This window comes from Astatotilapia calliptera, chromosome 15, assembly GCF_900246225.1.
Source record: "Astatotilapia calliptera chromosome 15, fAstCal1.2, whole genome shotgun sequence".
Taxonomy (NCBI): Eukaryota; Metazoa; Chordata; class Actinopteri; order Cichliformes; family Cichlidae; genus Astatotilapia; species Astatotilapia calliptera.
In genome coordinates, this window is record NC_039316.1 from 30,042,536 (window position 1) to 30,065,281 (window position 22,746).

The 22,746-nt window shown below is 39.5% G+C and overlaps 1 protein-coding gene across 3 annotated transcripts in view; it reads left to right on the plus strand.

The window, feature by feature from the left end:
- epha7 (eph receptor A7) overlaps positions 1–22,746 on the plus strand; it is an 83,739-nt gene that overhangs the window by 54,583 nt on the left and 6,410 nt on the right. The window contains exons 6-14 of one of the 3 annotated variants that reach the window (XM_026143112.1): positions 6,496–6,620; positions 7,633–7,801; positions 11,103–11,247; positions 13,478–13,533; positions 17,080–17,205; positions 17,666–17,851; positions 18,131–18,192; positions 18,418–18,627; positions 19,498–19,647. In XM_026143112.1, the coding sequence (XP_025998897.1) occupies positions 6,496–6,620; positions 7,633–7,801; positions 11,103–11,247; positions 13,478–13,533; positions 17,080–17,205; positions 17,666–17,851; positions 18,131–18,192; positions 18,418–18,627; positions 19,498–19,647 (1,229 nt within the window). The remainder of the gene's footprint in view (positions 1–6,495; positions 6,621–7,632; positions 7,802–11,102; positions 11,248–13,477; positions 13,534–17,079; positions 17,206–17,665; positions 17,852–18,130; positions 18,193–18,417; positions 18,628–19,497; positions 19,648–22,746) is intronic. The other 2 variants (XM_026143113.1, XM_026143114.1) reach the window with 2 other exon arrangements.

The window sequence follows — 22,746 nt, forward strand, 5'->3', positions numbered from 1 at the left end:
CAAAATCCAGATGATCGATGATAGGGAGCCGAAATTAGGATAATGAGATGGAATAAAAGATTCCAGTTACCATTTAACCTTTAGACATCAATAAGGTGCTCAGCAGTGTGATTTGATTTAGATGCTGATGATTTCATTTGTTTTTTGTGGGCTTTTTTGGCATACCATTCATTCAACTTGAGTTTCTGAAGTTATTGTTGGCACTACCTCTAAACCACATTATTCTCCCCTAAATCTGTAGAGTATTCTAACTCCACCACTATGTGGTTTATCTGTGGTCTTGTGTATGCTAAGCAGTTGCAAAAAACAGAAACAGGAAAATCATCTGATAAGTTAGTCTATGGAGAAGTGACTTGGCAGCAGCTGGTGAAACTGACTCCTATGGTGGACCAGAGGTGGTGCTGTCCACGCCACACCAGGGACTGCGTCTGCAGTGAGTTTTGTTGTAAGATGGAGGCGCTGTAGAAAGTACTACAGCAGGGCAAGTCTGTAGGCAGTTGCAACATTACAACATTGGGCAGCTGACGATGTCATCAGCTGGGGTCGCATGAAATTAGGCAAAATTCAAATTGTGAACTTTTCTCAGGAAGAGGCAGACATTGTCCACCAGGAGAGGACACAGCCAGGAGCAAGTGGCAGAAGGCTGATGGAAAAACAGATCAGCAGAAATTGGGGCCCTCTTTCAGTGACCCGCGTACTATTCTCAATCGATGCAACCATTTTTTGTGCAGCCAGATGCCAGATTTAACCAAGAAGACAACTTGACCAGAAGGTTTAGCTCTGACCTTCAAGGAGAATTCCACTATATTTTTAAAAAAGGCTCCTATCTCATTCTAACTAGTATGTTGACATCTGGTAAAAACTAACTTACCCACAGATATTCATAAACAGCTAACTGTTTATAGGGATCAGATTGATCTTAGTTTGTTTAGTTACAAACAGACAAAATAACACATGAAGACCTATGAGTTGTACTGAGTGATATGTTGAAGACTGTTAGTTAAGTACAGAGGGGAAAAAGTCAGACAAGTCAACCAATCAAATACTTAAGATTTGTCTAAAAAGTCCAAATTAAGAATAGACTGAGAATAGACTGATGGAGAGTCCATATAAATTGGCTTTGGTTGTAAGTTTGTAAAAATAAGAATGTCATACTAACATCAGAATAACATTCCTTCAGCTGAGCTTAGCACTGACAGGCTGTTTCTGATGAGCTTACTCTTTGGACTTTAAGTCCAACTTAACTTTTTCAAGTTGCTGCATTAAAAAAATCAGTGGAGATCAATGTTGTCCCTACTGCTGATAAAAAAGAATTCGACTCAGGGAAGGGACATATAAATGAAAAGAGAATGCATCCCCTCCAGCCAATCACACCTCAGATTATATATCACTATTCTCTGACACAGCCTACAAACAATATTCAATAAATGTGTGATTTGAGCTCAGCATTGTGATGACTTTGGCCACAGTAAAGCAATAGCTAGAGCCAACATTTATCTTAATGTGCAGTAATCCGATTTCAGATTAATGATTTGTATCAATAACAAGTAATCGACATATTTCTGATAATTTGCAAACATCAGCTCTTAAAAGCTGGTTTCTCTTTATCTGCTAATGTGTAACGGCACTCGCTTTTATCTCTGTTACGGGAGTCACAACATAAAGTAGAGTTAATCTTGATTATGTCATACCTCGTTAGTGTCGAACCAAACTGTGTCTGGTTATTTGTTCCCAGGCTGCTGACGATGAAGTGTTAAAAAGCCTTTGGTGTAATAACAAGGCTGCCCTGTAAATATTTGTTTCTGCAGTGATGAAAAGGGAGACTGAATAGACCCACATATTGTGTTAAAGGCATCAGTTACTGCCAATGTGTGAAACACTTGACATGCTGGAGAATAGAGTTTGCTGAACTGTACTTTAAAGTATATGTCACATTGATTCCTAAGATTTCAAGGATGAAAAAATAACTTTACCCATGTGTAAATGCTTTTATTTAGCATTAGTTGGTGCACAAAGTTAAAAAAAAAAAAAGTCCATCCATCCATCCATCCGCTTATCCTTTTCAGGGTCGCGGGGGGCGCTGGAGCCTATCCCAGCTGTCATAGGGCGAAAGGCGGGGTACACCCTGGACAGGTCGCCAGTCTGTCGCAGGGCTAACACACAGAGACAGACAACCATTCACACTCACATTCACTCGCACATTCACACCTAGTGACAATTTGGATTTTCCAATTAACCTATCCCCACAAGCTCATGTCTTTGGACGGTGGGAGGAAGCCGGAGTACCCGGAGGGAACCCACGCAAACACGGGGAGAACATGCAAACTCCACACAGAAAGTCCCCGGCCTGATGGCGGAATTGAACTCAGGACCTTCTTGCTGTGAGGCAACAGTGCTAACCACCGTGCCACCGTGCTGCCCTGTCTTCTGTGGAATCAGGAAAATACTTTTTCCCTTCAGACAACATTAGAATATCCAGTTAAAAAAAAAGAAAAACCTGCTGTAAACTTTTAAACACTGCTAAACACCAACAATCTCTTGCATTTCAACACAGATGGTGCCGTAGGCGTTAAGATACACAAGCACATCTTGAAAATGGCAGTAATTAATATATGAGTTTTTAGGACTGCTATGGTCCATGAGGCAAGCATAGAGGCAGATAAAGACGCTTATGTAATGAACTACCTCCACTCTGCTCTTTGCATCAGATTCAAAGTTAGATAGTGGAATGAAAGAAGAGGATATTAGAAATGCAATGTCTAATGTATTCATAAGATGATTCAAATTCAGAGCATGGTGGTGACTGGCTTCTGGTTCAGTTACCTTCTCAGAAGGTGTTCAGGGTCACTAACACATTTTCTAATATTGCAAAATAAATGCACAAATGCTTTTCAAAATGGTCTCTTTAAGACTGGCATGACAATTATACAATTTTCCACTGTGCTAAGCAGCACAGGTAGGCTAAAAGTGTGAGAGTGGCTGGCTGGTTTGAGTCTCCATGACATCAAGTCAGTCATTAATGGCTGTCACACAGTGCCGCCTGACTGATTCGCGGGGGAGGCAGACAGAGCCCGAGGAACATGTTTTTTTCCTTTAGAATTAACGTTCAACTGTGGTCTGGATTCATATCCCTGAGAAATGCAGAATGACTTCTTTTATCATTCAGAAAATCACCCTGGTGGAATGATTACCTTTAGCCCATGGAACATCACATTTGCTAATACTGTTCACTGATCTCATGATCTCTCAGGAAACATAAGGCCCCAGCTCTCTGTCACCCATGAAAGGGTAAAGGAGGAGGTGGGCTTGACCTGAGCAATTGCTAATACATCCACAGGCCAACAGGGCTAAATGGGGCAGATCTAGTGCCTGAGCTCACATCACATACTGGAGGGAGAAGAAGCTGTGAGGGAAAGTAGCTCATCATGCTTTATGTTAACTTTGTAGATCAGGCAGTATTACTGCCTTTGCATGAGAATAACAGCTCTCATACAAGTACACAGTTGAAGAAGAGAAGAATGCTTTGTCTCTCAGCAAGAACTGTATATTTTAAAAACTTAAGCACATGTTTGATATTTTGGTTACATATTACATATTTTGTACCCTCGGACAAGAGCCTGGTTTGCATAACCAAAACCATTATAAAGCTGCATAAGGAAAAGTGCATTTTAGAGAATATCCCTTTAGAAGAGGGAAAGTAAATAACATCTGATATTAAGAGAGGCCCAGTCTATCCTTGGAACAAATCTGAGTTTTGCACACGGTTGAACTATCCCAGGGGTCGACAACCTTCAACATCAAAAGAGCCATTTTAGCTCCTCCTACCAAACGATGGACGAAAAAGATCCACACAAATGGGTGTTGATGATGGATGTAACTAGGACAGGAATTAATGCGCAGAGTGTATGTATTAATAAGGTCATTTGTGGTTAACCCTAACCCGAGTCACATGTGACTCTTTATAGGTGATATCCTTTGCAGGCAACCAATTAGATCCAGCTTGTCACCATTTTCCTGACCTTTCCTGACCTTTTGACATTTCATAAGTCCAACCAACTTGTAGAATACGAGTGAAGAAACTCTGCAATAGCACATCTGTTCAAGTGAAGTTGTGTAATAAACACTGGGAATTAAGGGATTCCAATTTATTTTTAGTTTACCTCAAAAGGATATCTCAGGATATTCAAAGCACAGAGTTTAAACATTTAAGACACCCGGTCTCTGTGGTGTAACTAGTGTATCATGGGAGTTATTAGGTCTGACGTCTTTGGACAGAGGTTTAGGGAATAACAACCTTTTAACATTCTTTTCAAAAGAATAACATTCTTTTGCCTCTCCAATTTTTATCACTGTAGAGTGATGGATGTATTATCATCCAACAAAAAGTTTTCTCTATATTTGGAAGCCATACAGCAGCATGCCACCTGCAATACAGTCATGGATCATTGCTCATTTTCCAGTTTATTTCTCCAAATTGCATTTTTTCTTTGTTATTGATTGCATTTAAACATAAAAGTAAAACAAAAGTCACAGATAGTGTTACATTTCAAAATATCATAGAAAGAAATAAGCGCTATTAGAGGCACTTGAAATATGTCAAAAATAAAGACTTAAAACACTTGGGGATGAATCAAACAGGCAAGAAACATAGTTTTAGACCTATACACCTGAACCAGAATTGGAATGGGGGGAGAGAAAGCAGCCAAGGCAGCAGTAACTGCTTGTTGTGACTTGTAAGAGAGAGCTCAGTCATCCCTTTGACTGGCTAACTGTGCTGAGAAAAGACACATTGTTTCTCTGTTTTGGGTGGATTATGAGGGAACATGTCACAACAGCAGGTTTTTGACAAGGTCTCGGGTGTTTGCTGTCTTGTGCATTACTGTTAGGAGCGCTGATGAGGCCTAATGAGGTTTTAATCCACCAAGAGTCATTAGTGGCAGGTCATCTTAAAACAATCTAAGGTCAGACTGTATTAAAGGTAGAGAGGTTCAACTCCCATGGGGTCACTGAGCATGACAGAGACACTTAGCAGCTTCTGTTTGTTCACAGGAAGAGACTGTCTCTACTGGGTTTACGCATTTTTTATATATTACAAACAGCCAAAAGGCAAGGCAGTTGTTGTTTTTCGTTACATTTGTACATAAATAAAAAATTAAGTCAATAAGTACATTTCAGTTTGTATCTTTGTTCTTCATTCATACACTTTTCCTTCGTTTCAAAGCTTGTTGCTGATCTAAAGACCAGGCAAAGAAATCCAACCACAGCTTTTGACAGGTGGCTTTTACCTTACAGTTCAAATCTTCCCCAGGGCAGCTTTCTCAAACTTGAAAAGATGTGTTAATTAATATGTTTTGCCCCTAGAGGAGTGTGAGTCATCAAGATTTTACCGTATGTTTACAGAAAGGATTTTGGGGCTGTTTAGAGTGCAGATTTGCAGAAAGCATATTTTTTGAAAGCATCATCTCCTCCGGGTGAAGCTTGCTAATCCAAAAAGCTTGCCCTCTTTTTTCCTCACTGGGGTCTTTATGAAAAGTGCTGTAAAATTACGGTGATTATAATCAAAATGATGATAATGATGTACTGTAAAGGTAATGGAAGCTGTAGGAGAAGCTGCAAACACAGCTGCTGAGCTAGAAGACGTTCGGCGTTACAGAAAACTTTGTTCAAAAGCTGATTCTACTGCACTTTAATACCAGACAAGGAAAAGGTGAAGTGGTCAGCGTGTGTTGATACATCTTGCACAGCATATTTTACCCATCAACAGATCTAATGAAATGACGGTTCCAAAACCTGACCCAAACCCTTTCGGTTTTTTATGCTACATTTCAGCTGACTGGTTTGAGCTATGGTTTTATGAATTTTAAACCTGAAGGACAATAGCTGTAGATGAGGCCACAGCATTACTATATAGAAAGAGCAGGAGTACAGCAAATACACGGCCCAAAAGTTAGCTTAAAATCTGTCTACATATGTGTGTATCATTTATCCTTTGTTACTGGCATGAACAACTGAAAAAATCTCTGTGCACTGTTTAGCAAAACTAAATGTAGCAGCAGTAAGTGACAGCCAGACACTTAAAATAAGTCATGCAAAGAGCCCGAGATAATTGGTGTGCATATGACTGGTGTCAGGAGGTTACAGGTACACCCCTCTCCCTCTGAGAGGCTTTCTGAACAGCTCTGTCATGAGGGATAGTAAGTGTCTGCTTGTTCCACTAGAAATGTTGGGAGTAATTGAACTAAACTGTCATTCACAAGCTACAAATCGTGGTTTTCTCCTGGCTGGAATAATGCCACCTTCTGCTGTTGGTGGTGTAATTGAAATTTTGATCATGAGGTGTAAACATTTAGAAGCGTCCATGTGAATATTCATCATGTACAGAGGGCCTGCGAGTGTTGGTGGAGGAGCTGGTGCGGCTCATTTGCGGCTGGCCTTATGCCTGTGCATGCTGAGAGGGTTTGCCCTGCACTTATTGACATGTTCTTCTCTAAACAGCTCCGTCCCAGGTCAGCGAGGTCATCAAAGAGAGAGTGCAGCAGCACAGCGTCCACCTCTCCTGGCAGGAGCCCCAGCAACCCAACGGTGTCATCACAGAATATGAGATCAAATATTATGAAAAAGTAAGTTTGCGCTACATTTGTTTGTCTGTGTCTCTTCCCGAAGCACCATTTCTTTTTTTTGCCCACTCCAACTCATTTTGCATTCTGTTTGCACGTGGCTGTGAGTGGAATGCACAAGATTCTGCAAGTACCTTCTTTGTCTCATAATTGCAATAATGAATGAGATGCTCATAAGATTTTAATCAGGCTATAGTCCTTCACAGCCACCCCCACACACATGTTAGCACACGCGCAATCCATGGCTGCTGCTCTGCTAGAATTAGTAATCTGTTACTGTTATCTCCTTTCCCGTTCTGCATAGATTATGCTACTGTTTCACTGTGTTTCAAGTCTGAGCGCATCAGCTTTTTGCTGCGAGGTTTAACGAAGCGAATTTAACCCAGCAAATCAAAGGCAGAGTAGCAGAGCGCTGATGTCAGTCCTGCTGGCCGCAGTCTCTTGTGTACACTGACGAATCAGTCTTCTGTGTCACGTACTATGGCTGTGGTCTGCCCAGCTGTAAAAGTGGAAAGTTGGAAGAAATGACCGCACCCGTAACAGAGCCTGGCATTCCATTTGGGCTTTTGCTGAGCAAAACATTTACAGATCAACAGCAAAGCACACAGCGCGTGCAGCCTGTGAATCCAAATGTATTCCTTGATGGAAAAGATATTTTCAGATGCCTTTATGTTCTCCTCGAGGCATGCTGCCTAATGGTAGATAATGATTTCAGTTAGAACTTTTTGTCTTCTAGAATCTACAATCAGAAAAATGTGATGTTCACCATTTTCGTGACATAAATTCTGAAAGTCGTAACAAAGGCCAGGCTAAAACTACAGTGATATAACTCAGTCACTGATTATTCTTATTAATAAGCTTCATTTGCCTTAACTTTGTCATTTTAAAAAGTTGTGACTCACGTAAATTTGAATGTAAATGTCATCAGCAGTAATGTGAAAGCATTTCAAAATGCTAATAAAGACAACTTATACTATATAAAATGGGTAAAATTACCTTTTTCTTTCCTGTGCAGGATCAGAAGGACCGGATTTACTCTACTGTGAGGTCAAAGTCCACATCAGCTACGGTGAACAACCTAAAGCCCAGCACAGCCTATGTGTTCCAGATTAGGGCTTTCACAGAAGCAGGATATGGCACCTTTGGGCCTAGACTAGAGATAACCACCAAGGAAGAGGCCACAGGTAGGGCTTAGTGTTTCTGTCACCATGCTTTACAGTTTTATGCATTGTTGTAATAATCATTGCAAGTAGAAATAAAGCCTGTCCTCTATAACTTCCTTAGATTTCACCATATTCCTGAAGTATTAATGCTGACCATATTTCACTTTTTGCGATACTCAAGTGTAGCAATTTAGAGTACCTGACTTTAAAACTTAGAATAAAACTTTCTGGCAGTTGATAACTTTTTTTTCTAGTTGGTAAGACTGCCCATTGCTTAATCAAGTCATCACAAGGACTAACACTCCAAGGCAGTGAATCTTTATAGAGTCTATGACCTAATTTATGTAAGCGGCCTAGTCATGGTCTTGTCCTGGTATTTTATGTACTGAAACAAATATAATGCTTGGACTTTTTTCCTGCCTGGGTCCCCAATCTTTGTTTATGATTGTTTATGTCGTAGTTAGTTAGTTAGTACATTAATCGGGGGGTGCACATCACGTTAAGTTGTGGTGGAGTTTGCGATTATGATAAAGCTATGGTGAAGTTTTCACCCTGAAGGATAAATCCTCACTATAAGACTACACCAATGTTTTGGAGACAAGTAAACATGACTTTTTTCCTTTTGGAAACAATTTAAATCATAGGTGTCAAACTCTGGCCCGCGGGCCAAATTTGGCCCACAGACTAATTACATTTGGCCCATGAAGCCATACCAAATTACTATTAGAGCTGGCCTACTGGTATTATACAGCTAATATATATATTGTTTAGTATTAAGCTTTGCTTGTTCCATATTCAGTTTTTCAGCAAAACGTGTTTGAGTCCATAAGAAAAGATTCATTCTTATATCTGGAGGAATAAATATATTTCAATAAATATTAATGTTAGCCTGCGACTTTGTTCCAGTTTTGAATTTTGGCCCACTGTGTATTTGAGTTTGACACCCCTGATTTAAATAGTTGGTGATGTTTGTATCACTGGCTATTTTTCCCTGATTGCCAAGAGTTGGAAGAGCAATTATACAATAAAAAACACAAAAACTACATATTCTGATAGCATAGATTTAGCTTTAGGGCCCTCACCAATGAGGACTCTCATCTTCTCTGTGTTACTTTAGCAACATTTATAGGGTGATATAAGAATGTGATAAATGGCAATTAGGTTTGCACAATTTATTACTTTATTTTAGATCAAAATGAACCACATAGGGTGCCACAGTAGCTCACCTGGTTGATTAGGTGACCTACATACCAACAATTACTGCAGAGGCCTGGGTTTAAGCATGTGTCAGTCACCCACATTCTTTCTCTGTCAGCCCTCCTTTCCTGTATAACAAAGGTAAAAAAAAAATCAAATATTAAAAATAATTAATTAATAAATTTACACTTAATTGTGGTTAAGCATCGATCCATGTGGGCTGAAGCAGTATGTGGTTTAGTTAGGCGCAGCAGTATGACTCCAGTTTAACTGATGCTGGGCCACAGCAGTGCACTAACTGTAAACAAAAGATAGATTTTCAGTCTGAAGTGAAGGCGCTACGGAAGTGTGTGAAACCTGCATTCTCTCTAACGGCCAGCAGGGGGCAACTCCTGTCTTTTTGTTTTGGTAATGTTATACAGATTGTATGGAATTCTATAGTAAAAATGACCCCCAGCACCCTTTAATCTCTAGTTTCATGGTGAGTTTATGATTTTCTCTGATTAAGTCTGAGATCCCTATTAGAGTCAAAAAAGATGTTTTGGGTGTGTCGAACAAACCTATTTCAAAACACCTAATGACGAAAATATTCAGCGTGAGCTTTATAAGATGGGACTCTGTGGCTGTAACACAGTTTTCCCCACTCAAATATTTAGGCACAACTTGTTAATATTTCCTTCTACTGTAGTAATAGCCCAGGGAAATTAGTTGCTTTCAAGCAATGCAAACACAAATTGCTTTGACTTTATGCTGACAACACATCGTGGGAAAAATCGCTAAGCACAAGGACAAACTGCTGTAGTGTCGAGAGGATAAACACATTACATTAGCTCAGCCCTGAGTTTTAAAGTGTGTTATTGAAAGTCTGGCGTTATACAATTTTGTGAAAGACATACACGAGGTAAGGTCGCAATCCCTTCTGTTGACATAGAAACATTGCCGGGTTACTGTTAATGCCCTTTTTTTTTTTTTTGTGATATTTATAAATTTACTATAATATTAAAGAACAAATGATATGCTTTTTAAACAGCAGCAGCAATAGTTTGGAAGTTATTAGCGGTTATGAATTTGAATAAATCTTTAATGAAGGAGTTGTTACGGAATAACACAATAAATGGATATTGGATCTTTAACGTGTTTTCCGTAATTAAGCAGGCACACTGCTCTTTCTGTAACTGCCAAAGGGATTTTCTTGGCAACCCAAAATGTTGGAGTATGTAAATATTTATTTTATTTTTTTTAGCATTAATAAAGCTTGAATTGTTTCTTCTTTTTTCTTTTCCTTTTTGTTTTCTTTTTTTTAAAAAGTACCCAAAAACAAAGTTTCAGTTTTTTCCGCATTTAATCCTCTGCTTGCATTAATTTCTCTTTAGTTTTGAGATCTACCATCCAGCCTGTTCACCCAAAATTACACCCTTGCCCATTTTACATCCAACATTTCTGCATAAAAGGACACGTTAATTACTCATAACCACATGCCGAGTGTGTCCTGTATCAAGGTTAGAAGTTTGCAGTCTAGGCATGGTTGTGATAATGTCCTTGACCGAGACAGTGAACCACAGCTTCCAGAGGAAAACCTGCAAGTGTGTAATATGACAGTAAAATTCTTCTCCAAATAGATGATTGCTAATATTGATTTTTGATTGGACAAAAGGCACATGACAGATTTTTTTATAGCTTCCACTTTTTTCCTGATACTGCATTTCTCAGTATTTACACAGTGCGGACCCACTTGATCTGAAATGCACAAGTATCCTCTTTTTACGATTGCACTCACCAGTTTGTCAGTGCAAACTGTCTGAGCACAGTGAGAGCTGTGCATGGGAAACAATTCAACCTGAATGTGTCTTTGTTTGAGATGAAGGGCATCGCTGTCGCCGTCTGGGACTATTAAGCCCACTTTCTGAAACAGTAGAGCCGTGTGTATAAGGACAGCTCAAAAATAGAAACGTCCCTCTTCCACTCTCTCAGAGGTTAGGAAAAGGGTGGGGGGTGGGGCACGTTATCAATCTCCATGCTACTCAATGGGCTCAATTACCAAATGTCCTGCAGATTGTAGTCTGATGTGCTGAAGTTCACTCAAAGTGTTTCCGTTTTTCTTTGGTGTGTGTGTCCATTTCATCAGCTGCAATCGTCTCTAGTGAGCAGAACCCCGTCATCATCATTGCAGTGGTGGCCGTGGCGGGGACCATCATACTGGTGTTCATGGTGTTTGGCTTCATCATCGGGAGAAGGTACGCTCTCGCGGGCCCCATTGACTCTCCGCTCCTGTGAGTCTGCGCTTGTCAATTAGCTTTTCTGTCACTCACAAGACCTCCACGCCAGTGGAGTCGTCACTCACTCACGCACGCACACACAGTGCACACGCATACACACACATCCACCCGTCATCTTGTGGCATGCTGTGCTAATGGGCTATGAGGCATCATTTTTCTTTTTTTTCCACTCTAAACAAAATTTAAGCTATTTTTTGCAGTACCATTATGAAACAAGCACTCAACAATGAGAAAGCTTTGGCTCTGCATTCCTGTGTGTGAGTGTATGAAAAATCCTGAGGGCAAAATGAAGTATGGTGCTGATGTTTTTTTCCACCATCACAAAGCACCCAGTCCACTGTCATTATCACCATTCCCTCACACATTTTATCTGTTTTCATCTATACAAGTGGAATTTCATCCATGATTCATGATGGATTCATCAGAATCGGAGCATTCTAATCCAAGGTGGGCTTTTTGTGTCAAAAAAAAAGTGGCTCAGCGCTCACAGGTAGAATCAGCATGATTTTACATGACATTAATAAAGTGAGCTCTGACTGTGGTAACATCACCCTTTCTGTGTGCATCACATTAGTGATGCAAATGAATTAAACCGTTAAATGATATTCATGAGAGCATCCCCCATTGCTTGCAAAACTAAAGGTTTCTTTTTAAAATATTTTTTTAATTATTATAACTTTGTTGGTCATACTATTAAGTACTAATGAAGTTAGTTAGTTCATACATCTTCAGTCGAGTCATATGTCATTATTTTAACTATATACAATATATGAAAACATACCGATGAGTAAGTCACATTGTTAGAAATATGTGTTTTACAAGATACAGAGCATAATTATTTTTTCCTTTTGCTTGTATAAGAAAAAGCATAAAAAATAAAATAAATACATAAATAATCGCTGCTTCAGGTCACTGTATAAAACACCATCTTCAGAGTTGTGTCTTTGCCACATGCTACCTAAAATATCATTATAGAGTTGTTGCAATTAATGAATTATTTAAATTTTGAACTATTTGAGGAGCAGATAGTAACATAGGTCCCTACCTCCAAGTCTCTGAAACTTGATTTAAAAGGTACCAATGTTTATGTGTTGGAGCTGTAACTGTTGTTTTGGAAATTGTGTTGATTTTTTTAGTAGTTGCCTGAAATGCAGCCTGACCGCTAGGCCTAAGAGGTTTGCTGTTAAATGCTAATTCAATTCAATTCAATTCAATTTTATTTATACAGCGCCAAATCACAACAACAGTCGCCTCAAGCGATCATATGACCCCCAATGAGCAAGCCCTTTGGCGGCAGTGGGAAGGAAAAACTCCCTTTTAACAGGAAGAAACCTCCGGCAGAACCAGGCTCAGAGAGGGGCAGCTATCTGCCGTGCCCAGTTAGGGAGAGAGAAGGAAGGCAGGATAAAAGACATGATGTGGATGTGGAATGTTAAGTAGTGAAGTCTCCACAGGATTCTGCTGAACATGGCATGTGCACAACATAAATTGGTACTTTTACTTTGGGATGTTCTGTGTAAGCTCCTTCAATATCTCTTGTCTCAAAAAAGCAACAAACAATACAAGCTTTATGAGACTGCTAAGGCTCAGAATGTCCCATCAACATATGTCCTACTATGTATGTGTGACAAATAATTTCCACTTAAACCTACTCACAACATACATAACGTGAATAAGACCATCTAACACCATTTCTGAGTAGCATACTCCATTTCTGGATAAAGCATGTCAAAAAGATCAGAAGTCTTCCTTGAATTTGGAGACGGACGAACCAAAATACTTCACTTTAGACAGAAAAAAATTCTCGAATCTTAAAACATGTAGTAGAAACAAAGGAGACATGCTTTGCTACATACGTGAGCATTTTCATCCACAGTAAGTGCATGTCCATCATTTGTGGCTTATTTAATCTTCCTATGTCATTCACCTTTTTTCACAAAGACCAGCCTTGTCCAGCAAATCACTTGCTTAAGGGAACCTTCAACACGTTAATATTGCAAGACGTGTTGAAAAGTACTTTACAGTGCATGTATTATTGGATATCTTACATGATTAGATGCTTGAGCTACTTTTCCTAGTTGAGGCTGTTGGGTTCACAGCTCCTGCTGCTCAGCTGGGTTTCTTGAGGGATTTGTCTTGCATTAAAATTCTTGTAAATTAGGGCATTTATTTCCTCTGCACAATCAGTTGATTCTGCTGCTCTCTTCGTCTTCCGCTTATACAGGCACTGCGGGTACAGCAAAGCTGATCAGGAGGGAGATGAGGAGCTCTACTTCCAGTGTGAGTGCCTGCATTCCTTATCCGCAAACACACTTACAGCACCTGTATGTAGATGGTATACACACACGCACGTACAAATATTGCATCGATGTCTAGGCCTTAAAATCTTTTAGCACTTCGAGGCATGTCTGTTTCATCCCAACTCATCTATCAAGCAAAATCTGTTGCTGATTTGCCAGACTCAGCCTGTTGAGATAAAGAAGTCAGGGGCCAAAAACACATGAATCTGACAGCTGCCAGGCAGGGATAAAAGGACTGACAAGCATACAAAAGGGAGTCCTTTAAAAATGTAACCATAAGGCAGGTGGTTTTAGTGGTTGACAGGGTTTTTGGTGTGCACACAGTTGTAGCTGCTGCTTTTATCATTTAGGTATTTTTTTTAAAACTGATACACCACCCCTAATAATAACCCTGGAGCTCCAGCTGCAGACAGCTTTCCCAAGTGGAACCATAATGATCTGCGCTGTAGGCAAACTGCTGATTTGGAAACAAAGGGTCAGGGGTGTCACTAAGTGCATTGCTAGAGCAGAAGCAGTTCTAGGTTGGCTACTGCTAAGTATCTGATAGATCCACCTGAACAGATCACAGCTCAACCCAACCTGCCAGGGGAAAAAGCACTGGGAGAAAATACAAACAATGCTAGATTTGGGCTTAATGGACAAGATCTGTGCAATATCAAATGACGGGAGACTTCCAGGGTGACAGAGAAGCTAGATAGCACATAAATCCAACATGTAGACCCAATTTGTCTGCCATGAAGAGGCGAGGAAGTCATGATAAGACATCTCCTATCAGATCCCAGACGTCTTGGATGGACGAAGCAATTATCCGAGCAAGTCGAGGGAAATCTCAGCTGCTGGTGTCCCCTTGCCGGAGCACAATGCTTTAGCTGTATTTACACTGGTGCATTGAATAGACTGCTTTTCAGAGAATAATTGTCTCTCCGATTGAATGTGCTCGTTGTGCTGTTGTGTTGTTTTTGACCAGAGTCTTATAGCTGTAGTGTCTCATTACATTTTTTAAGTTGACAGGTTATGTTGTTATCAGCATAAATTTCAAATACACACTGTAACAACCCCCAAAAGTGGTCTGTTAACCTAATAGTGCATAATATTGTAATTTACTGTTAATTTGGAGAGCTGTTTGAAATAGTAACCCCCTCCCTGCCCCCGTCCTCTCCCTAACCTTGTTTTGTTTGATTTATTTCCAACAAACTGTTTTTGGTCTTACGTAATGGATATTCATGAACCGTTCCCTTATCACTGATGTTGGGAATTGCACAGAGTTAATTTTAAGACGTTCCCAAATGCCTTGGGTGCCAGAGTCTAACAAAAGTAGCAAACCTGTCTCAAAATCTCATTTAGCTTCATTCATTTCTTATGATGGAAAATGTTTCATTTGCATCAGTTCTTTACCATCTCATCTTTCCTTGATGTTCTTTTCTATTGTCTTTTTCAAAGCATGTCATTGTGCATTGTCAAATCAAAAAAAAAATTGATCGACTGATTTTCCAGCCTAGAGACAAGTTGTCAGGGTAGCAGCAAAAATTCATTAAGACTGTTATAGGGAGAGACTATGTAAGCAAAAGGTGATGAGCATTTTAAAAATATATATATTTCAACAATTTTCATACTGTTAGAAGATCTCTACAGGTGGGCAGACTCATTCCAGAATATTAATACGTCTTTGTATGTCTATTTTTGGTTTGGGTGACCTTTATATGGTATAGTTGCATTTGAAATGGGAACTTTATATGAAATTAGGCAGCTCATAGCAAGCTAGTTTGAAACAACACATTATATGTAGTTTGATTTGACCTACTTGAAGACCCAGATATTTATTTCAAGTGGTCCAGTTTCAGTAACTTACCTAAGTATATTCTTTAAGTCCTGGTGGTAAGGGTTTAGATTTGGGATATCATCCAAGTTCCTTAATCACCTGACGTACCTCTAAACCGAAGTACTTCTCTAAAAAATTGTTTAATAAATTTACCACAAAAACAAATTTATTTACATTTGTTTACAAAACATCCTTTACATTTCTAACATATGATTTGGTAAGTTTACTGTTACTCTAATTATCAATGATGGCCCTAATCCCAAATCCTTAACTTGTGTTAGAATATGCAGTTTTTGGCCTTTAAGGGTGTTTAGGGATTAGGGCTATAATAGAGATATGTAGTGCTAAATCTAGACCTCAGTTTTAAATCCATTTGGTCGTGGGTAAAGTCAATAAGATGTCGTTCAAAAATTTACAAAATTGAGATCCATCATAATTAAAGATTAAACGTTTTAACATGGATATCAGCATTAGGACTGTGATAGGTCTAAACAGAAGTGTCAGCAGCTAATAAGACCGACTTTAACAGACTTCAGTTAGTCCAGAGTAAGGCAGCCAGATTAGTGTTAGGATGTTCATGCTATACCAGTATTGGATCAAATGCATAATAAACTTTTTTTGCTTCCAGTACAAGCTAAATTACACTACGGCTTACTTTTATTTATAAAGAAAGCAACACTGTTAAACACACCACATTTTTTCTCTGCTCAGCTGCAGTATCCAGATGAAATATATGATTTTTAACAAAAGCGCAATATAGTAATTCCTCAAGCCAAAAGTAACGTTTTGAAAAACTGTGATATTTAGAGCATCTTTTACGTGGAATAAACTGGCTTATGCAATTAGAGAACAAGCTACTATTCCTAATGTAAAAAAATAAAATAAAGTCTATTTACACAGTTTTTAATTATTGTAAATATTGTAAGAGGCCAGTTTTGTGACCTGTTTTTTATTCTTGTGTATTGTGCCTAATATCAATAACATTGTAACATATATTTTTACAATTACAAAACCTCACTGTGGCTGTAAGAGCCAAATGATGTGGATATTTTTTTAATCTACTTTTTTACTGTGTAATGCTGTATTAGATCATACTTCATCGCTTGGGCCCCAGAAAGACCACTATTGTGGAAGCTAATGGGGTTCCTTATAAATAAAATAAATACATAAATAAACACCTTTGCTTATCAGTCTGAAAATTATACAGTCCAAAATAAAGACACTTAAATTTCTTTGATAAATTCCTGAACCCTGAAAACCAATGTCATTTAGCAACTGCAGAACTTCAAAAATGGGTCAAAAAATTCAAATACATGCAAAACCCCCCAAAACAAAACGTGCTCACTGTTGGCTATAAAGCTTATTGTTATGAGCAAACTGATGGGAGATTTAAGAGTGGGATAGCCCCGCACCCACTCAATCACACATAAAAATACCCCGCTATCCATAGAATGATATCATGGATAGAAAAGCACCGAGTTGAATACAGCCGGTCTCTGCAAAGAGGTGAAATGTAACCAACAACCTCATAAAAAGCACAACGCACAGGTTACTCAAATCTTAGCTTCCCTTTTTTGACACCAGCCGCTGACTGCTCAGCAATTCCCTCTGACTCACTGGCCTTACCAATCGTTTGCCTGTCAAGCACCCGCTGGTGCGCAGTGTGCATATTTAATCATTAACAGTAATCCTCTTACCTTTCTACAGTTAAATTTCCAGGCACCAAAACCTACATTGACCCCGAAACCTACGAGGACCCGAACAGGGCTGTCCATCAATTTGCCAAGGAGCTGGATGCCTCTTGCATTAAAATCGAGCGGGTTATTGGAGCAGGTGAGCCCATCCCATGTCTCTCAGCTCTTTGTGTTTAGTCAGTCGGTGCTCTCGTATATCACACTGACAACCAAATATTTACACCTTGAATGGGGACACAGCTTTATGCATCGTGTATTGATGGAGCAATTGCAAAGAGGGGAAAAAAGTTCATTGCAATTAATGTGTGGGCTACATTTGGTAGAGGCAATCACAGCGCTACCCACAGCTGAAAAATTGCTGCCACATGGGTTTTACAGAGGCGGTCAATGACAGTATCTATGCATCTCTAGCATGTCTTATTATAGGTGTGGGCTGCATTCCCCTGAGTATAACAAGGTGTCACACTCCAATTTGTATTCCTGCTCTGCACAGCTGCTTTGTCTCAAAATACACTAATAAATTTGTCATCTTGAAGTGCTGCTTCTTCGTTTTTTTGTACCCACTCTCCACCTCACTCATGAAGTTTCACCTCACGCAGGAGAGTTTGGAGAGGTGTGCAGTGGCCGACTGAAGCTGCCTGGAAAACGGGATGTGTCAGTTGCCATCAAGACACTCAAAGTGGGATACACTGAGAAGCAGAGGCGTGACTTCCTGTGTGAAGCCAGCATTATGGGACAATTTGACCATCCTAATGTCGTTCATCTGGAGGGAGTCGTGACGAGAGGTAAACACAATGTTTAAAACTCTAAATGAAGGAGTTCAAACATTCTGTAAGACCTGCATTATCAGAATAGATTTAGCTGGCAAAGTTCGACTGACGTACCACATGAAATTAGTCGCATTTCCTCATTTAGATGCAGTAATAAAAGGAGCAGATGGTGAGCTTTAATTAAATGCAATGAAATGTATGGTTAAAAATAACTGCTTTTTATTAGGGAGTACTTTGTGAGCAAATAAAATGTAGGTGTTAATTAATAATCCCCTTTCTTTTTTATTTCTCCAGGAAAACCAGTCATGATTGTCATCGAGTACATGGAGAACGGCTCATTAGATGCTTTCCTCAGGGTAAGTATAACCTTCGATGTGCAGGAGGCTCTGAGCGGCATCTTTTGTAACTTTTCCCTGCAGTTTGCTGGAAAGTGTCTCAGAGAGTGGGGAGTCTGCAGCAGAATTTGTGCAGTGCATAAATATCATAAATCTTGTGCTGAAGCTGCTGCAGTGCTGTGACCTACATTTCCATCATGGTCAGTGAAAATGGCTGACCTGTCTGTGTTTTACTGTGCCATGCAGAAACACGATGGCCAGTTCACAGTCATCCAGCTGGTGGGAATGTTGCGGGGTATAGCAGCGGGAATGAGATACCTTTCCGATATGGGATATGTCCATCGTGATCTGGCTGCACGGAATATCCTGGTCAACTGCAATCTCGTGTGTAAAGTGTCTGACTTCGGCCTGTCGAGGGTGATAGACGACGATCCCGAGGCTGTCTACACAACAACCGTGAGTCAATTAAAGCACTTGCTCTCCCCACCAAGAGCCCTGTCTGAATTCTCTAATCAAGTCACTGCTTGTGAATGTTAGAGTGAGCACCAGCCTACTCTACACCATTTTTAGTATGTGAAACTGTGTATTTTACCACAACTTCCTAACAGGACGGTCTTTTGGAATGCTTTAAAGGTGTAAGTCATTAAAATCGAATATTTAATAATGCTTTAGAGTTCAATTATAATTGTTATATAAATGAAAATCATTAAAATGTCTGGAATTTTAAATGCTGTTATTAGTGGCCATCTGGCGAATTCACAACAGGGAACAACCTGAATTCTTCAATAATCAAGAGACCCTTAAAGTGAATCAGATTAATTTGTAAAATTGTAAAATGGCAACACTAAAAATGGATTTTACTCATTAGCATTATGGTGAAGGGAAGGACTGGAAATGTCCTCAAGAAAAAGATAAAAATGTGTAATGTAATATTTAGGGTGGTTCGAATATATGATGGACATTCAATTGCAACTCCACAAAATACCAAGCCAGTACTTCAAGTGTGTAGTCTTTCAGCTGATATCGGTTTTGTGAGCAGCAAAACAGTAAAAATGGTAAAACATTAAGTTTGCATTACATTTTTTTACATTGTAAAAAGAAGAATGGATGCACTTTCGTCAAGGTTCTCAGAAGCAAAAGAGCAAGACCAGCCAACTATTTACACTAAGCTTTATGACATTGATAAAGGATTTAGTAGCTATTAAATCTTATAGCTAATAACTAAAAGTCGGTAAAAGTCTGCTAAAGCTGTTTTGTGTCTTATGTGTATTTTTGCATATAACTGAAAAATGCATAAAAATCGTTTGATACTGTTTTACTGAACAGGGTGGAAAAATCCCTGTCCGGTGGACTGCACCAGAAGCTATTCAGTACCGTAAATTCACCTCTGCAAGTGACGTGTGGAGTTACGGTGTTGTCATGTGGGAGGTTATGTCGTATGGAGAACGGCCTTACTGGGACATGTCCAACCAAGATGTAAGTTACTTCTGGATGTACGTTCATAACATGACTGACAGGAAAACACATTCACTGGTTTCAACACTTGTAATAACAATAATAATGATAGTCACAATTAGATCTTATTAATGTAAGTGACCCAAATTATAAACCAGTGTTAAGGGTCTCAGTGCACTGAAGTCTGTGCATTACTTCCAATCAGATTCTTGAATGAAAACTACTATTTCACAAAATATTATCTGAAGCCAGACACGAGTTGTCAGAGTATGACAATTTCCCCAGAAGTTCACCCTTAATTATGACTAATAAAGTCCTCCCATTAAAATATTGAAAAAAATCACAGACAGAAATTCTGGTTCGCAATTCTTTTTTGAGGTTTCTTACAAGATCCTCATGAGAGCAGCTCTGCGATGACAGTAACCTTGGGCTTAATTAGTTCAAGAAGTCTTGCTATAATCATGCTGCTTGAATCCATTTGAAGGAGAAACAAGCCTGAAGTGGGACATGCATTGAAATGAAGCCCTGAGAGCATGGATTTGGTAGTGTTATTAATATAAATAACAGGAGTGGAAAACACTTGTCATGCAGAATGCTTTTGATTCAAACGTCTTTAAAAGTTTATAATGACTTATGGTAATTGGTTCAACACTGCTAGTCACATTGGTTCCTATTACACTGCAAACAAGTCAGCAATGAGAGCAAAGACATTTGCTTTGCTTAAATTTTAAAGAACTCCTGCAAAAACATAAATGCCTATTAGGGGTGCAACGATATTCGTATCGATATTGAACCGTTCGATACAGTGCTTTCGGTTCGGTACGCATATGTATCGAACAATAGAACATTTGTAATTTATTTTATCAACTTTCCTTCTGACGATGCTGTCTGTGTTGAGCGCTCAGTGAATCTGCGTTTGACTACTCCGCCTAGGCTGCACTGTCGAGCGCAGATCCACTGAGCGCTCAACACAGACAGCATAGTCAGAAGGAAGAGCGCAGGGCAAGCTAGCAAGACAGAAGTTAAGCTCTCCTTGCAACATTCAGATCTGGCGTTTGGAATTATTTTGGTTTTCATGCGACGTATGACCCTGAAGGTAAGCGAGTCATGAACTAAAGTAAAACAGTATGTTGGATGTGCCATGCAATGCTCAATTACATGGGTGGGAACTAGTGTGTTAGCGCAGTTATCTCGTTAACGTGTAGGCCGTCTAGCCCCATGCACGGGGCGATCGGCGGTAGCTCGTTAACGGAGATTTGCCGTGTTGTGGCGTTAAGGTCATTTCAACAAGATCAACCTGAAAGCACTAGTGGGAACACAACGAATATGACTGCACATTTACATCATCCTAGTGCAAAGACAAAAACAACAAGCATGCTACTAACTTTAGCCGAGTCATTTAGACAGCTGTTAGCACATGATTCTCCTTATGCTGCTGAGAATATAGCCCAGAAGAAGCGGATAGTATAGCTTTTATTTTGGAAAGAGACATTTCTCTGTAATAAACTCTCTTTTCCAAAGATGAGTGATTCCTCAATCAGATACAGGGCTTGCAATATCGCTAGCCCGACGTCCCGGGGCTAGCGATTTTTTCAGTCGGGCTACCAAAATCTATCTCTGCCCTGCCTGTCGGGCTATTGTAGGAAGAAAAAATATATGTCAATGCTTTTGCATTCTTTCGGAAATGTAGCTGGGTAATTATGTCATTGGCATTGGTGAGCCACTGTCAATATGTGACATATTGAAATCAGTTTGAATTTGCGCTTGTTTTTTTGCTTTCACTTTGCAATCGTGCTAACTGTGTATAGAGAGCGACAGCACTGATCTGTGAGTGATGATAATTTGTGCACCAATTCCTCTGACATCGTCTTATTAATCGTTAGCTTACTATGCAAACATGACAAGTGAAATCTCCCGCAGCAAGCTTAAACATGTGAGAGGTTGATCGCGCAGAGAATCGCTGAGCTTATGTGAGTGTGTGTGTAAAAGCAGCACGATATATATTTTAGTTCTGCTGAGCCAAATAAGACAGGTCAGGGTGAAGAAGTGACAGCCAAAGAAAAGCTTACCACAAAACGGAGAAGTTATGACAAATCAGACTATAAGGCAAAAAGAAAGTGCAGCTTTATGGTTTCATGGACAAAATAATTTCTGTGGCTGCAATATGACGAGCTAAATAACCAGGGCTGCACATAAGTGGTCCGCAGGTGCGCATTCGCTGTCAAAATAAAAAACACGCACAAGGGTTAGGGTTAAATTTAAAAACTGTACTTTTGAGTTAAAATATATATTTATAATTTTAATAAATGACAAATTAAAAAGGCATGAACATTTTTTTTGTATCGAAAAAATATCGAACCGTGACACCAAAGTATCGAACCGAACCGAACTGTGAATTTTGTGTATCGTTGCACCCCTAATGCCTATGCATCTCAGCAGTATTGCAACTACTGTGAAAACTGTTGTATTCTCTTTGCAGCAATACTCGGGTAGTTTGTGCCTTGTAGGTGTCAACAAGTAATTTCAAGTAAGAGAGCTGAGCTGAAATGTAATATCTTCTGTACTTGAGAAGTGTGTGGCTAAAATAGAACCAACCAACTAAGTGGTTTGCTGGTGACCTGGTGGAAGTTATACAATCAGTTATCTGTCTAGCTTTCCTAAGTCCCCTGGTTATATTATACTGCAAACTCTGTAAGTTAGTTTTTGTAGTAAGATGATGACTTATTAGTGAGTGAATAGAAAAATATTGGCATAATAATAAATTCACAACACACACTGATTCTTATATTACCTTAGTGAACTTCTCAAACCACATACTCCTGCTAGAACACTCAGATCTGCCACTCAACTACTTCTGACCCAACCCAGATCTCGACTGAAGTCCCGGGGTGACCGTGCGTTTGCTCTGGCTGCCCCGGTACTGTGGAATACCCTTCCTCTCGACCTCCGCGCATCTGACTCTATTGCACTGTTCAAATCACGATTAAAAACCCACTTATTCAATCTTGCCTTTCCCTCTAGTTAATATCTCTTTTATGATTTTATATCATGCACCTCTATGCTCATTTAAATTCTTGTTTGCTCTGTACCTGTTGCTTTCCTATGTATTAGTGACAGTTA